This window comes from Bos javanicus, chromosome 18 (genome assembly GCF_032452875.1).
Source record: "Bos javanicus breed banteng chromosome 18, ARS-OSU_banteng_1.0, whole genome shotgun sequence".
NCBI lineage: Eukaryota > Metazoa > Chordata > Mammalia > Artiodactyla > Bovidae > Bos > Bos javanicus.
In genome coordinates, this window is record NC_083885.1 from 54,924,003 (window position 1) to 54,938,323 (window position 14,321).

The window sequence follows — 14,321 nt, forward strand, 5'->3', positions numbered from 1 at the left end:
ACTTCGGGAGACAATGAAGGACAGAGGAGCCTGGCGTGCTGTAGTCCATGGGGTCGCAAAGAGTCAAACACGACTTAGTGACTGATCAACATCAACTTTCCCTGTGCACTAAACACTGGTGCCCCTTTGGGGAAGTCTTCCAAGGAGGATTACCGTGAACGCCTATGGAGTTGCATCAGTGTGTGTCTTCATGATGATGGAGCCTCCCCTTCATTCAAGAGGCTTTGAGTCTATGAACTGACTCACGCTGAGAAATTAGGTAAATGGCTTTGAGCCTAGCATGGGGGCTCAAGTTTGGCCCTGTGGATCTTCCATGTCATAGATCTTTTTAGCGCGCTGTCTGTTGTTTTTATTTCTGAAAAACCTTTGTGTAGATTATCACCACCAGAGGTCTCTAAGGGTCCACCATTCCCTAAGCTCTAATTAGTTAAGAGATCCCTGTCGCCTGGCGTAATCACCACGCTCTCTTTGCACCTTAAGAATAATCACTAACACCTGGGTTCACTCCCTGCAAGTTCTGCCCATCTCCATTGAGAGAGTTAAACCCATTTCAAAGACTATTCTTTCTACCAACAATTCCAGACTAGAAAGACAAATCAGAAGCATTCCTCTTAGAGGATCACCTATCCCTCACGAAAAACTACGAGCCTTCTGGGTCCACAAAGAAGAAAGTCTGTTTGCAGACTTTCTTTTTAAAGAAACCATGATCTACAGTATTTAATTAATTAATTAGCTTGTTGTGTTTGTATTCAATTACAGTATAGTTGATTTACAATATTGTGTAAGTTTCAAGTGAGTAGCACAGTGGTTCATATAAATACATGTATATTCCATTTCAGATATATATATCTGGATTGGATTCTTTTCCCTTATAGGTTGTAACAGAATGTTGAGTATAGTTCCCTGTGTTATACAGTAGGTCCTTGCTTTGTCTATTTTATATGTAGTACTGTGTTTCTATTCATCCCAACCTCTATGTCTGTGGGTCTGTTTCTGTTCTGTAAATAAGCTTATTTTTTATATATGTATATATCCCACCTGTAAGTGACATCATATGATATTTGTCTTTCTGACAGTAAGAATACATTTTAAAATATGATCTGGTACATATGGTGATTGTAGCCTTGAAATTAAAAGACGCTTGCTTCTTGGAAGAAAAGCTTTGACCAACCTAGATAGCATATTGAAAAGCAGAGACATTACTTTGCCAACAAAGGTCCATCTAGTCAAAGCTGTGGTTTTTCCAGTAGTCATGTATGGATATGAGACTTGGACTATAAAGAAAGCTGAGTGCCAAAGAACTGATGCTTTTGAACTGTGGTGTTGGAGAAGACTCTTGAGAGTCCCTTGGATGACAAGGAGATCCAACTAGTCCATCCTAAAGGAAAGCAGTCCTGAACATTCAGTGGAAGGACTGATGCTGAAGTTGAAGCTCCAATACTTTGGCCACCTGATGCGAAGAACTGACTCATTGGAAAAAACCCTGATGCTGGGAAAGATTGAAGGCAGGAGGAGAAGGGGACGACAGAGGATGAGATGGTTGGATGGCATCACCGACTCGATGGACATGAGTTTGAGTAAGCTCTGGGAGTAGGTGATGGACAGTGAAGCCTGGTGTCCTGTGGTCCATGGGGTCACAAAGAGTCAGACACGACTGAGCGACTGAACTGACTGACTGACATATATGTGTATATGTGGAAGGCTGCAGACATCAATACTATGGAGAGGGAAGTGCCTATCTATCTAGGTCCTAATTCTTTCAATAGTATCAAAAATAGCTAATATTTGTTGATTACTTTCTAGTGTTAGGAAGCATGCATGATGCAGTTGCATACTCTGTGGGTCTCATTATTCATGGATCCTGTATTTGTAGATGTACTTGCTTGCTGGAATGTATTAAGAACCACCAAGTCAATAGGCATGCACTGCCTTTTCAGAGTCCTTCACAGCAGAGCAGAGCAATGATACCTTTGGGGATCTCAGTGTCTCTGTGTTCCCAGTTGAGAGAGAAGACAACGGAACTCCACCTTCCTGTTTCAGCCTTCATACTATAAACGGTTCCTTTCGCAGTGCGTACGTTGTGTTTTCTTTTTGGTGCTTTTTCTGTTTAAAATGCTTCCGAGCATAGTGCTGACACACCCTGGTGTCTTAAGCCCACGAAGGCTGTGATGCATTACTTGGAGAAAATACACGTGTGAGATGAGATTCCTTCGGGCTTCAATTATATTGCTGTTGGCTGTGAGTTCAGTGTGAATGAACCAACAATATGTATGGAATAAGGTGTCTTTAAACAGAAACACATAAATCCAAGCTATGTATTGATCAGTTGGTGCCCATGTTGTGAACGTGTCACCCCGTATTTCACTCTGGAACCATGAGTCAGCAGTCACTAACTCAGCATTCATGGCAACTTTATCAGGCATAACTGTGGCAAATAATGGGAACGGAGTGTATTGTTTTATGTGCACGGTGAGCCATGAGACGTCTACCATGCTTATTTTATTTTTAGTAATATTCTCATTTTATTTTATTAAATATTGATTTATCTGGCTTTGCCAGGGCTTAGTTGTGGCATGTCAACTCTTAGTTGCAACGTGTGGGAATTAGTTCCCAGACCAGGGATTGAACCTGGGCCCCCTGCGTTTGGGAGGGCAGAATCTTAGCCACGGAACCACCAGGGAAGTCCCTGTCCTTATTTTATAGATGAGGAAACCGAGGCTTAGAGAGGTCAAGGAAATTCCCTGTCATAAGTGGCACAGTCTGGATTAGTAAATATATCCCTTTGATGACATGCTTGCTGCAAACATCTGCTTTGACCATCAATGAATTCTTAAGGAAGATCACAGGTGTTTAGGAAATAGATGTCCTCTGCCAATGGGATTTTTTTCCCTTTTTGTGAACTGGGCTGGGAAAGATTGAGGGCAGGAGGAGAAGGGGGTGACCGAGGATGAGAGGTTGAATGACATCACCCACTCAATGGACATGAGTTTGAGCAAACTCTGGGAGGCATGCAGAGCAGGGAAGCCTGGTGTGCTGCATGCAGTGCATGGGGTCGCTAAGAGCTGGACATGACTGAGCGACTGAGCCAAACTGAAAGAGGAAAAAAAATGTGAACGGGGTGGGAAGACTCAGTGCAGGGAAATCATGAACAGAGTGGGTCAGAGAGGCTCAAACCTGAATATACACAGACATGACCCGAGGACCTTAAAAAGGGTGTAAGTCAATTGGCACTGGGTACTGTTCCTTACAAGTGTTCAACAAATGATTGTTTGCGTTGTTCTTCTTGTAAATAGAATCATGAATGTCTGCAAAACCACAGGGGATGATATTCTCCCTTCCTCCTGAAACTCTACCTCCTAGTCAGTATCCCAAAAACTTTTTCTTGGACCCAAGGGATAGGGGATCTTAGCTCCTCACCCAGGATTTGAACTCACACCCTCTGCTTTGTAAGGTGAAGTCTTAACCACTGGACTGCAGGGAAGTCCCTGCAGTCTGAATTTTGATTGCCTTATTTGTTGGTTAATTTTATGGGTCAGCTTGGCTGGGCCATGGTGCTCGGATGTTTGGTCAAACCTTATCTTGGAAGTTAAAGGGAATTTTTTTTGAGGGGGTGAGATTTATTTTTATGTATGTGATTAATCTATTTGGTGTTTTTACGTATGTTCCACTTCATTTTTTTCCAGCTTTCCTGAGATATATATGATCTATAACTATGCAAGATAAGGTATACAATGTGATGATTCAATACATACATATATTATGTGAAATGATTACCGTAATAAGGTTAGTTAACACCTTGATCACCTTGCAAAGTTACTGTTAAGTATTTAAGACTGACTTTCTTATCAATTTTCAACTACACAATGTTAGATCTCCAGAATTTGTTTATCCAGAACTGAAAATGTGTACCCTTTGATCAGCACTGCCCATTTCCCCCACTCTCTCAGCCTGTGGTAACCACCAATCTACTCTCTGTTTCTAAGAGTTTAGCTTTTTCAGATTCCACATATAAATGAAATAATACGGTACTTGTCTCTCTCTGGCTTCAAAGAAGAAAAAAAATTTTCTCTCATGCATCTTTGTTCATCTCTTTCTCTATAATATTGCTCATGGCAATGCTATAGGGTAGAACTCTAACCCAGAGAGTTAGAGACAGTCAGTAAACAGTGAGTTTTCCATACTAATTGGTGGACACTGGATTTTAGCAATCCAGTTTTAGCTCTCTGCAGGGTAAGTGCTGTCAACCCCTTTCTATGCTTTACTGCATCTCTAAATGATTCAGCATGAATATAGAATTAAAACTCAATCAGATGGCATGTTCTATGAGGCAGGGATCTTGCTTACAAACCACAAAAGTTGGCGTTGGTTAATTTAGACAGTGCTGTGCTTAGTCGCTCAGTCATGTCTGACTCTTTGCGACCCCCATGGACTGCACCCTCCAGGCTCCTCTGTCCATGGGGATTCTCCAGGCAAGAATACTGGAGTGGGTTGCCATGCCCTCCTCCAGGGGGATCTTCCCAACCCAGGGATCAAACCCAGGTCTCCCGCATTGCAGGAGGATCCTTTACCATCTGAGCCACCAGGGACGCAATTTAGACAGAGAAGCAACTTCTTGCAAATTATATTAGGAGAGGCTCATGAGCACTGCAAAGTAGATGAAAACTTCAGAGCTGAAAGAAATGAAAGTTTGGTTCTTGACAAGTGAAGGTGAAGGTGACGTGAAACCCACCAGGTCCTTGTATGTGGTGGGCTTTCTCTCTCTCAACTTTAGGGCCCTCTGTTCTTTCCTCTCAGAGAAGGCAATGGCACCCCACTCCAGTACTCTTGCCTGGAAAATTCCACAGACGGAGGAGCCTGATGGGCTTCAGTCCATGGGGTGGCGAAGAGTCAAACACGACTGAGCAACTTCACTTTCACTTTTCACTTTTATTCATTGGAGAAGGAAAGGGCAACCCACTCCAGTGTTCTTGCCTGGAGAGTCCCAGGGACAGGGGAGCCTGGTGGGCTGCCGTCTATGGGGTCGCACAGAGTCGGACACGACCGAAGTGGCTTAGCAGCAGCAGCAGCATTCTTTCCTCTACATCCGGTTTCTCTTGGGTCTGAAAATTCAAGTTCTCTGTGACGGAGGAATGTATCTGAAACGACATCCATCCACAGTGGCCACCAGGCTCTATTTAAATGCTTGAGCCATAGTCACGCCATTTTTATTTTTTTTAAATCATTTTGTTTATTTATTTTTGGATGGGCTGGGTCTTTGTTGCTGCACGCAGGCTTTCTCTAGTCGTGGCTCCACAGGTTCTGGAGCACAGGCTCGGTAGTTGTGGCACAGGGGCTTGGTTGCTCTGTGGCATGTGGAATCCTCCAGGACCAGGGGTCGAACCAGTGTCCCCTGCATTGGCAGGCAGATTCTTACCCACTGTGCCACTAGGGAAGTCCAAGCCTCATTCTTTTTTTTAATTGTAATATTTATTTATTTGGCCATGTTGGGTCTTCGTTGTAGCGTGCAGAATCTTTAGTTGCAACATGTGGGATCTAGTTTTCTGACCAGGGATGGAACTCAGGCCCCCTGCACTGGGAGTGTGGAGTGTTAGCCACTGGACTGCCAGGGAAGTCTGAGCCTCATTCCAACACTTCATCTAGTCAACACCCGTGTTTCTACCTTCGGTCCCATCTCAATTATCACTTATTTTTTCTGTTTAAAAAAATATTTTAAAGTAATGAATTTTAATACATTTTATTTTTTAGAGCAGTTTTAGGTGCACAGAAAAATTGAGCAGAAGATACAGATATTTTTCATGTTATCTGCACCCCCTTACATGAACAGCTTCCCCATAATCAAAATTCCCCAACATCGGTTCTGATCTATGAACCCACATTGGCACATCATTACCACCCAGAGTCCAAACACTTTTTTAAAAGGACCCAATTTTACACAATCAGCAAGTTAAAGTGCTGAGGCTAGAATATATATATCAAAACCTTATAGTCCATAATCAAAATCCCAATTTACTTACAGCCAATCACCTTCGATTCGTATCTCAGAATAAAATTCTTTTCATGAGAGTCTTACATGCTCCTTTCCCAACAAAATTGTACAATCTTTCCCATGATAACAATTAAATGTCTTCATGCCCTCCCCTAAATAAATCTCACCATCAGTCACAGTATTTCCAAACCCTGTCCTTGTTATAATTCCGGGTCAGTGAACACCATGCTTTCCCAAACGAATCCCCGTCCTCGGTACATCCCCAGTAAATGAGGTGTCTGTACCAGAAGGGAAACACACATTTTGCAAAGTCTACAGAGAAGAGAGAAACAATCAAAATAAGAACCCTTTTTATTTTGTACCTTGTCTCTGCCATCACACACACACACACACACGTGTGCATGCACACACGTTCCCACTCCCATCTGCTCTACTCTGTTCCACCATAAGCACATGCAAAACAGTATGGGTGAGGCATTGAGGTTCTGCGCAAAGGTTTCTTTTCACGGTAACATGGTTGAAGCACTCAGATGCTTGGAGCAATGTGATTTTTCTGACCGTCAGAGAACCGTGCATCCCTTATTTCACAATTTAATTGACTGTGAATTCCCTTTGTAGAACCCTCGTGTGATCTCACGCACCCCCAGCCCACTCCCCCAAGACCAATGTCACCACCTTGACTTCCAAGCCAAGACCTCACCTTCTTCAGAACAGTACTTCCAGTATCCTTGGTAAGTTTCATTCAGGGAACACCACTTGTGTTTTACCCTGAACTGGACACAGTCATGGAAGATCCCGTCTCTATAGCGGAATGGAAAGAAACACTTGCCCTCTAGAGAAAACGAAGATTCAGGTCATCCCTCTCTGGGACTGTTCATTGAGATGTTACGTTACTTTCCTGCTGCGGGCTGGAAGGGGGTTTGTACTCAGAAGTCAGAATCGGGACCCAATTTTATTGAACAATATCGAGTCATACAATATAGCAGAGCTGTGGGAACTCTACTAGTAAAGGTTTTTTGTTTGTTTGTTTGTTTCATACCCCTACATCCATCCCACTATTTTCTATGGCATCAACAGTCTTGAAATTTTGCTCAGCATTTGACCCCAGTGCCAGCAATATACCTTAAGCTTAGAAATGTAAATGTGGGCATCTGTCTATTAAATGATTACCACCACCTCCCACCATATCTCTTTTCTTCATCCTCTTCCACCATCATACACCCTCATCCTCACACACACACACAGGCGCGTACACACACAGCTATTTATACTATTATATTTGTGGTTTATTTCCGTACTTGATAATGTTAATACGAGGTATTTCTCACCCCCAGCACCATTTTTGTTCATAATATTCCTGATTACTATTGGACATTTTTTTTTCTATATGAACTTTAAAATCAGGTATTTTTCTATTAGATTGGCAGAAACTAAAGAGTAGAAACAGGTAGTGCCAGTGAAATTTCAGAGTGGTTTCTCCATCTTGTTTTTGTTTGTTTTGGTTCTTGGCTGCACCGTGTGGGATCAAGCTCCCCGGCCAGGGATCAAACCCCAGTCACCTGCATTGCAAGGCATATTCTTAATCTATGGACCACCAGGGAAGTCCCTATATTACATTTTATGAAAGGAGAAAAAAGATTATTTTTTTTAACCAGGAAAATATCCCACTGATTTCCCCATTTTTACAGTTTTTCTTTAAAACATGCTTTTTAGCAGAAGTTTTCTGATCAACTTACCTTTGACTTCTGGAAGATGAGTTACAGTCTCTGAAAAGTAAATTTGAAGTTGACATTTATTTCATTATTCTCATGTCTTCCACCCAAGAACATGGCATGATCTACTTTTTTAGGAATTTGGTTTCTGTTCTTCAATATGATTATATAATTTACTTTATATAAGTCCTGCATATTTCTTGCTGATGTAACCCCAAAACATTTTGTGACATTGATATAAAACAGAATGCTTCATTTTCTATCAGTGTCCAGTTGGTTCTTACCAGTATAGAGAAAAACTACTGATTAATGCATTAAAATGTCTATCTTCAATTCAGTCGTATAGCCTGATTCTCTTTCTAAAACTAGTCATCTACTGGTCTTCCTAAGGACCTTAAGTATACAACCATACAAGAATTTTGCCTGTTATGTTCTGTAGCCTTACAGATTAGTTCCTTTTGAAAATAGCACATACATTAGAACCACCTCCTTCCAATGATTTTCGTCAGTTCTATTTACAAAAGACATCTCAGCGGTTTCCTGGTTTTAGTTGGAATGACATTAGGATTAAGGATGTTCATTTCAGCATGGTTAATAACAGTAAAGGAAAAGAGAAAAGAATCCAAAAATATCAATCACCAAGGGAATTTTAAAACACGGGACAGCTTTACAATATCATATGGGCATCAGAAAAGATGAGGATATAAACAGATATGGAAACATTTATACTTTGTTTCCAGATGACAAAAGGCATTTTCTGTTTCATTTCATTCTATAAGATGCTATTTTTGCAAAAATAAAATTATATGTAATGAAGATATTTGATGACCTAAAAATATTATCAGTAAAGCATACAGTAAAATTATGATTTCTCTCTTCTTCTTTTTCCTTAACTATTTTTAACATGGAATGTCCTTTATCTTATACACAAACACATAATATAGCAGTTTCATGAAAAATATGATTTCTTACCAGGAAAAGAAGTACAGTATTCAATTGCTTCACATTTTATTGCAAAATTTTAAAAGACTTTTCAACTCACCCATAGTTGGTGAATATTTATCTGAAAGACACAATTTTAAACAAATTTTCATTTCACTAGATTTAGCCTTTTAAATAAAATAAAAATAAATACTTCACCAAATTATTCTAGTAAAAATAATATTTTAAAGGTAAAAATTCAATGTTTATTTCCAGTGGTGTTATTGTGGGTGACTTCTAATTTTTCCTTTTGCTTTAACTGTACTTTCCAAATATTGTGAGTGAATAAGGCACAATTAAAGTTATTTTCAGAGAAGCAATGGCACCCCACTCCAGTACTCTTGCCTGGAAAATCCCATGGATGGAGAAGCCTGGTAGGCTGCAGTCCATGGGGTCGATAAGAGTCAGACATGACTGAGCGACTTCATTTTCACTTTTCACTTTCATGCATTGGAGAAGGAAATGGCAACCCACTCCAGTGTTCTTGCCTGGAGAATCCCAGGGACGGGAGAGCCTGGTGGGCTGCCGTCTATGGGGTCGCATAGAGTCAGACACGACTGAAGCGACCTAGCAGCAGCAGCAGCAGCAGCAGCAGCAAAGTTATTTTTAAAACAAAGAAACTCAACAGGCAAAAGTAAATGATTTACTTTTTCCACCTTCCCTACAAGATAAATCACACAATAATAGGAAAAAATGTATTTTATCATCTCACCATTATTTCTTGTTTTGTTTTATTCTATTTCTCTTCAGTACTGTCTGCAAAGTACAATTTGAAGCAACCATTTACTTAACTGTCTTAAAATGAGGTCCAATTAGTTTTAGTGTCTATTAAAAAAGGATCTTTTCATCAATTTCACAGGTTTGTTGTAAGGATTAAATCAAAAACATATGTTTTGGGCTCTGCCCAGTAGAGAGCAGTTAGCAAGCACTTTGGATATGGTAGTAATTGTACTGCAATGATAAGGCTTTCTCTTATTACAATAATCCTGATTATTTTCTACTATCAAGTGGAAGACTTATTCAAGCTTGCGATGTGATGCACTTAGTCGCGTCATTCGTTTCTGACTCTTTGCGACCCCATGGACTGCAGCAGGCCAGGCTTTCATGTCCATCCATTCGGTGATGCCATCCAACCATCTCATCCTCTGTCGTCCCCTTCTCTTCCTGTCTTCAGTCCTTCCCAGCATCAGGGTCTTTTCCAATGAGTCAGTTCTTCACATCAGGTGGCCAAAGTATTGGAGCTTCAGATTCAACATCAGTCCTTCCAATGAATATTCAGGGTTGATTTCCTTTAGGACTAACTGGTTTGATCTCCTTGCAGTCCAAGGGATTCTCAAGAGTCTTCTCCAACACCACAGTTCAAAAGCATCAATTCTCTGGCACTCAGCTTTCTTTATAGTCCAACTCTCACATCCATACATGACTATTGGAAAAAACATAGTTTTGACTAGATGGACTTTGTTGGCAAAGTGATGTCTCTGCTTTTTAATACACTGTCTAGGTTGGTCATAGCTTTTCTTCCAAGGAGCAAGTGTCTTTTCATTTCATGGCTGCAATCACCATCTGCAGTGATTTTGGAGCCCAAGAAAATAAAGTCTGTTACTCTTTCCAACCACAGTGCCTCAGATTTTCTTCTATAAAATGAGGACCAAAACTTTACCTACCCCAGGGGACTGTTAAGGGGGCGGCAGAAGGTGAGATGGTTGGATGACATCATTGACTCCCTGGACATGAGTCTGAGCAAACTCCCGGAGAGAGTGAAGGACAGGGGAGCCTGGTGGGCGTCAGTCCATGGGGTCGCAAAGAATGGGACATGACGGAGCAACTGAACAACAAGAGACTGTTAGGAGGAACAGATTATTACTCGTATGAAGTACTTAGAATAGTGCCTGAAACAAAGAACTTCATAGCTTGTAACTGCTATTGTTACCAAGAATGTTATAACTACTGAAATATTATCACCATCATCATCATCACCATCATTTCATCACAGCTGTCATCATTAATAAGATTCAAGCCAGTGTACAAGATATTGGGTTGGCCAAAAGATTTCATTTCAGGATTTTGCATAACATCTTATGGGAAAACCCGAGCAGACTTTTGTGGCCAACCCAATATTTGTTTCACATACCACCTGTGCTATATAAAAGTATAATGTGAGCCTCACTGCTTAACGCTAGAAATGTTTTCTTCCACTCACACAGAAGGGAGGGCACTAGACAATTCTTTGGAATATGTGGAAATGCTTGCCCGACACAAAGATTTTAAATATTTTTAAAAGGAAACCTGACCTAATCACAACAGCAAAGAGTTACGCAGCATTCGTGGTAGGAATGTAAAATAGTACAGCCCCTAAGAAGTTTCTCAAAAGATTCAAAGTAGAATTGCCATAGGATCCAGTAACCCCACATCTGGGTATTTATCTGAAAGAACTGAAGCCAGGATCTTGAAGAGATCTGCACTACCATATCATATCATCGCAGCCAAGATGTGGAAGCAACCTAAGTGTCCATCGATGATGAATGGACAAAGATGCAGTTTATATACACAACAATATTTTTCAGCCTTAAAAAGGAAGGAAATCCAGCCACAGGCAAAGACATGGATGAACCTGGAGGGCATATTATGTCAAGAGAAATAAACCAGACCTAGGAGGAAAAACACAGCATGATTCCACTTTATATGAAGCATCTAAACCAGTCAAACTCATTCGTGAATGTTGTCACTAATGTTTACTCGCGAATTTATGTTCGACTATTTTGTGACCCCGTGGACTGTAGCCACCCACCCTGGAGAAGGAAATGGCACCCCACTCCAGTATTCTTGCCTGGAAAATTCCATGGACAGAGGAGCTTGGTGGGCTATTGTCCGTGGGATTGCAAAGAGTCAGACACGGCTGAGTGACTATCACTCTGTTGAAGTTTAACTGTGAGTGTTAGCCCCTGGGCGGTCCAATCCCACAGGAGACAGAAATGGTAACAGGCAATGGACGACAATCCCAGAACTCTGGGTTCACATGGCACGCCAGGGTCTGCCCGCCTGGACAGTCCTTCCTGCAAGTGACCCCACTGTCATGGGATCCCTGAGTACTCCTCCAAGCTTGTTCTAGTGGAGAAATTATGTTTTGTGCATGGCAAATTTCTCACCCTGGAACAAGATCAATCGGATGAGCCTTCTGTGAAGTCTGGCCAGGTCAGTCACATGTCCAACTTCAGGACCGGCAGACAGGTGATTTAGATTGTTGGTGTTGCTGGTCAGTCATGTCCAACTCTTTGTAATCCCACAGACAATAGCCCACCAAGCTCCTCTGTCCATGGAATTTTCCAGGCAAGAATACTGGAGTGGGGTGCCATTTCCTTCTCTAGGGGAATTTTCCCAACCCAGGGGTTGAACCCATGTTTCCTGCATTAGCAGAAGAATTCTTTACCATGAGCCACCAGGGAAGCCCAGGTGATTATAGCGTTTACAATCTTCCTTCTAGCCCGTGAACTCCTGGAGTGGAGGTACTCGTGTCATTTAATCTCTGCTTCCTGTGCTCCTGAAAAACTGAAAGTGTTAGTTGCTCAGTCGTGTCCAAGTCTTTGCGACCCTGTGGACTGTAGCTCACCAGGCTCCTCTGTCTATGCAATTTTCCAGGCAAGAATACTGGAGTGGGCAGCCATTCTCTTCTCAGGGAATCTTCCCAACCCAGGGATTGAACCTGGGTCTCCTGCTTTGCAGGCAGATTCTTTATGATACAGGATCCAAAACCTACTATCTCATCACTCTTAAGATGCTAAAATACTTGGCTTTTCATGTTTGAATGTTTCCAATATCAGAATGCCCCCTTACACCTGCTGGCATCTTATTATCTGCAGATCAGGTTGCTATGGAGATGTGCCTTCACTGAAGATGATGGTATTCAAGAAGTCAGCATCAAAACGAGTAGTATGGATGTCTGTGGCTCAAAAGAGAAATCCCTGGAGGCAAGAACAGGCTTTCTTAACCTCTGGGTTACAAGAGGAGAGAGAGGCAGTGAATAAGCAACAGTTTCAAAGACTCAAAGTAGATCACCACTACCTACTTGTTAAGACCGGCTCACTGCCCAGGACCAGTGAGTTTTAATTGTTTTATGTGTTGTTTCAAGAAATGCTGCCATCACTGAGATTTTGCACAGCCAAAAGAATGTTATATGGAAAAATATGACTTTAATAATTCAGAAGGCCAGACACAAGTGGAGAAATTTTAGGAACATCTTAACTAGCTTCTCTCATGTATAATTTCCTTCTTATGAATGTACAAAACTGACATCTTGTAAAAAACCTATGTATAAGCAACAGTGTTGTTTTTCAACAAGTGTAAAAAAACCTAACTGATAAGGTAGTAGTAGTCATAGTTATACCAAGAGCATCTTTTCCTTTTTAAAAAAAATGTAAATCAATACTATGTTTGATTTGTCTTTCCATGCAAAGATGACCTGAAGAGTTGAAAATAGTTTGTGCAAGATCATCGTTTTTTTGCCATTCCATAAAAAAGTTGTTTTGACAACTCTGTGTAAGTCTCTTCAGACATGTAAGAAATGCACCCATAATGAAATCCCTTCTTCTATTGTCACTTTATAAAGTTGAAGGCAACATGATTTTGGTAAAAAGAATGAAATAGTCTTTCCAAAAATTAGTTCCATTTTCAAAAACCTCTCCGTAAGGCATTTAAAATATATTAGCATGGGAATTCCCTGGTGGACCAGTGATTAGAACTCCGTGTTTTCACTGCCAAGGGCCCCGGGAACTAAGATTTCACAAGCCTCACTGTGTAGCCAAAGCCCCCCCAACCCCCCAAAATATAAGACAAAAGTACACAAACAAAATATGTTAGCAAGAAAGAAGACACATGGTCATCAAGGAACATGACTTCTGTCAACAAAATTTTCTAATTCACATTCCTGCTCTTTGTTGAATCATCTTATTTAAAAAATAATAAAAACCCAGGGCTTCCCTGGTGGTCCAGTGGTTAAGACTCCATGCTGCCAATGCAGAGGTCATGGGTTCAATCCCTGGTCAGGGAACTAAGACTCCACATGCCAAAAGAATTTTTTTTTTAATTAAAAAAAAAAAGTTCATCAGTGGATTGTGTCTATTTTATTTTCAAAAAAAAAAAAAATACAGAGTATCTTTTTCTTTCTGAGAGAACATGAGATAAAGATGGCCCTTACCCTTCCTGGCGTCTCTGATTTGATTACACATGGCAGGAGAGGTTTTCAAACGTCCAACCCCAGGTACTGTCACATTGCTCCTCACCTCCATGTTGGAGACCAGCCACGCTGTGGAGCCAGTAGACCGAGACCGACAGAAGCCCCACGGGCAGGGCCATGCTCCTCCCTCCAAGGAGCAGTGATCCACCAGGAGTGGACCCTCCGGAGTTTATAGCCACAATGCCTGTCTCCTCCCCATCCCCTCCCCTTCGTCCCTCCTCTCTTTCTCCTTCTTCTGTTTTTCCATCAACCCCAGTCCCCTCCTTCCCCCTTCCTCTTCTTCTCACCTGCCTTCTCTGCCTTCACCTCCTCCTCTTTCTTCACCTTCCTCTTCTCTCTCTCTTGGCCCCAAAGCCAGACCTCCTCCTTTTTCATAGGAAGATACACACACAGACACACAGAAAATAATAAG

General features: G+C 41.5%; 1 protein-coding gene across 3 annotated transcripts; it reads right to left on the reverse strand.

Moving 5' to 3' along the window:
• Positions 1-4,906: 4,906 nt before the first annotated feature.
• LOC133230863 (binder of sperm protein homolog 1-like) lies at positions 4,907-14,157 on the reverse strand. Of its 3 annotated transcripts, none has more exons than XM_061388854.1 (6): positions 13,871-14,048; positions 8,741-8,761; positions 7,723-7,752; positions 6,687-6,818; positions 6,154-6,298; positions 4,907-5,135 (listed from the first exon to the last, which is right to left on the reverse strand). In XM_061388854.1, the coding sequence occupies exons 1-5, from the start codon at positions 13,959-13,961 to the stop codon at positions 6,156-6,158; spliced, it is 417 nt and encodes a 138-aa protein (XP_061244838.1). In that variant the 5' UTR covers positions 13,962-14,048; the 3' UTR covers positions 4,907-5,135; positions 6,154-6,155. The 3 variants fall into 3 exon arrangements, with proteins under 3 accessions (XP_061244838.1, XP_061244839.1, XP_061244840.1); XM_061388855.1 differs by lacking the exon at positions 4,907-5,135 and adding an exon at positions 5,153-5,692; XM_061388856.1 differs by lacking the exon at positions 4,907-5,135 and having other exon boundaries at positions 5,719-6,298; positions 13,956-14,157.
• Positions 14,158-14,321: the final 164 nt, after the last annotated feature.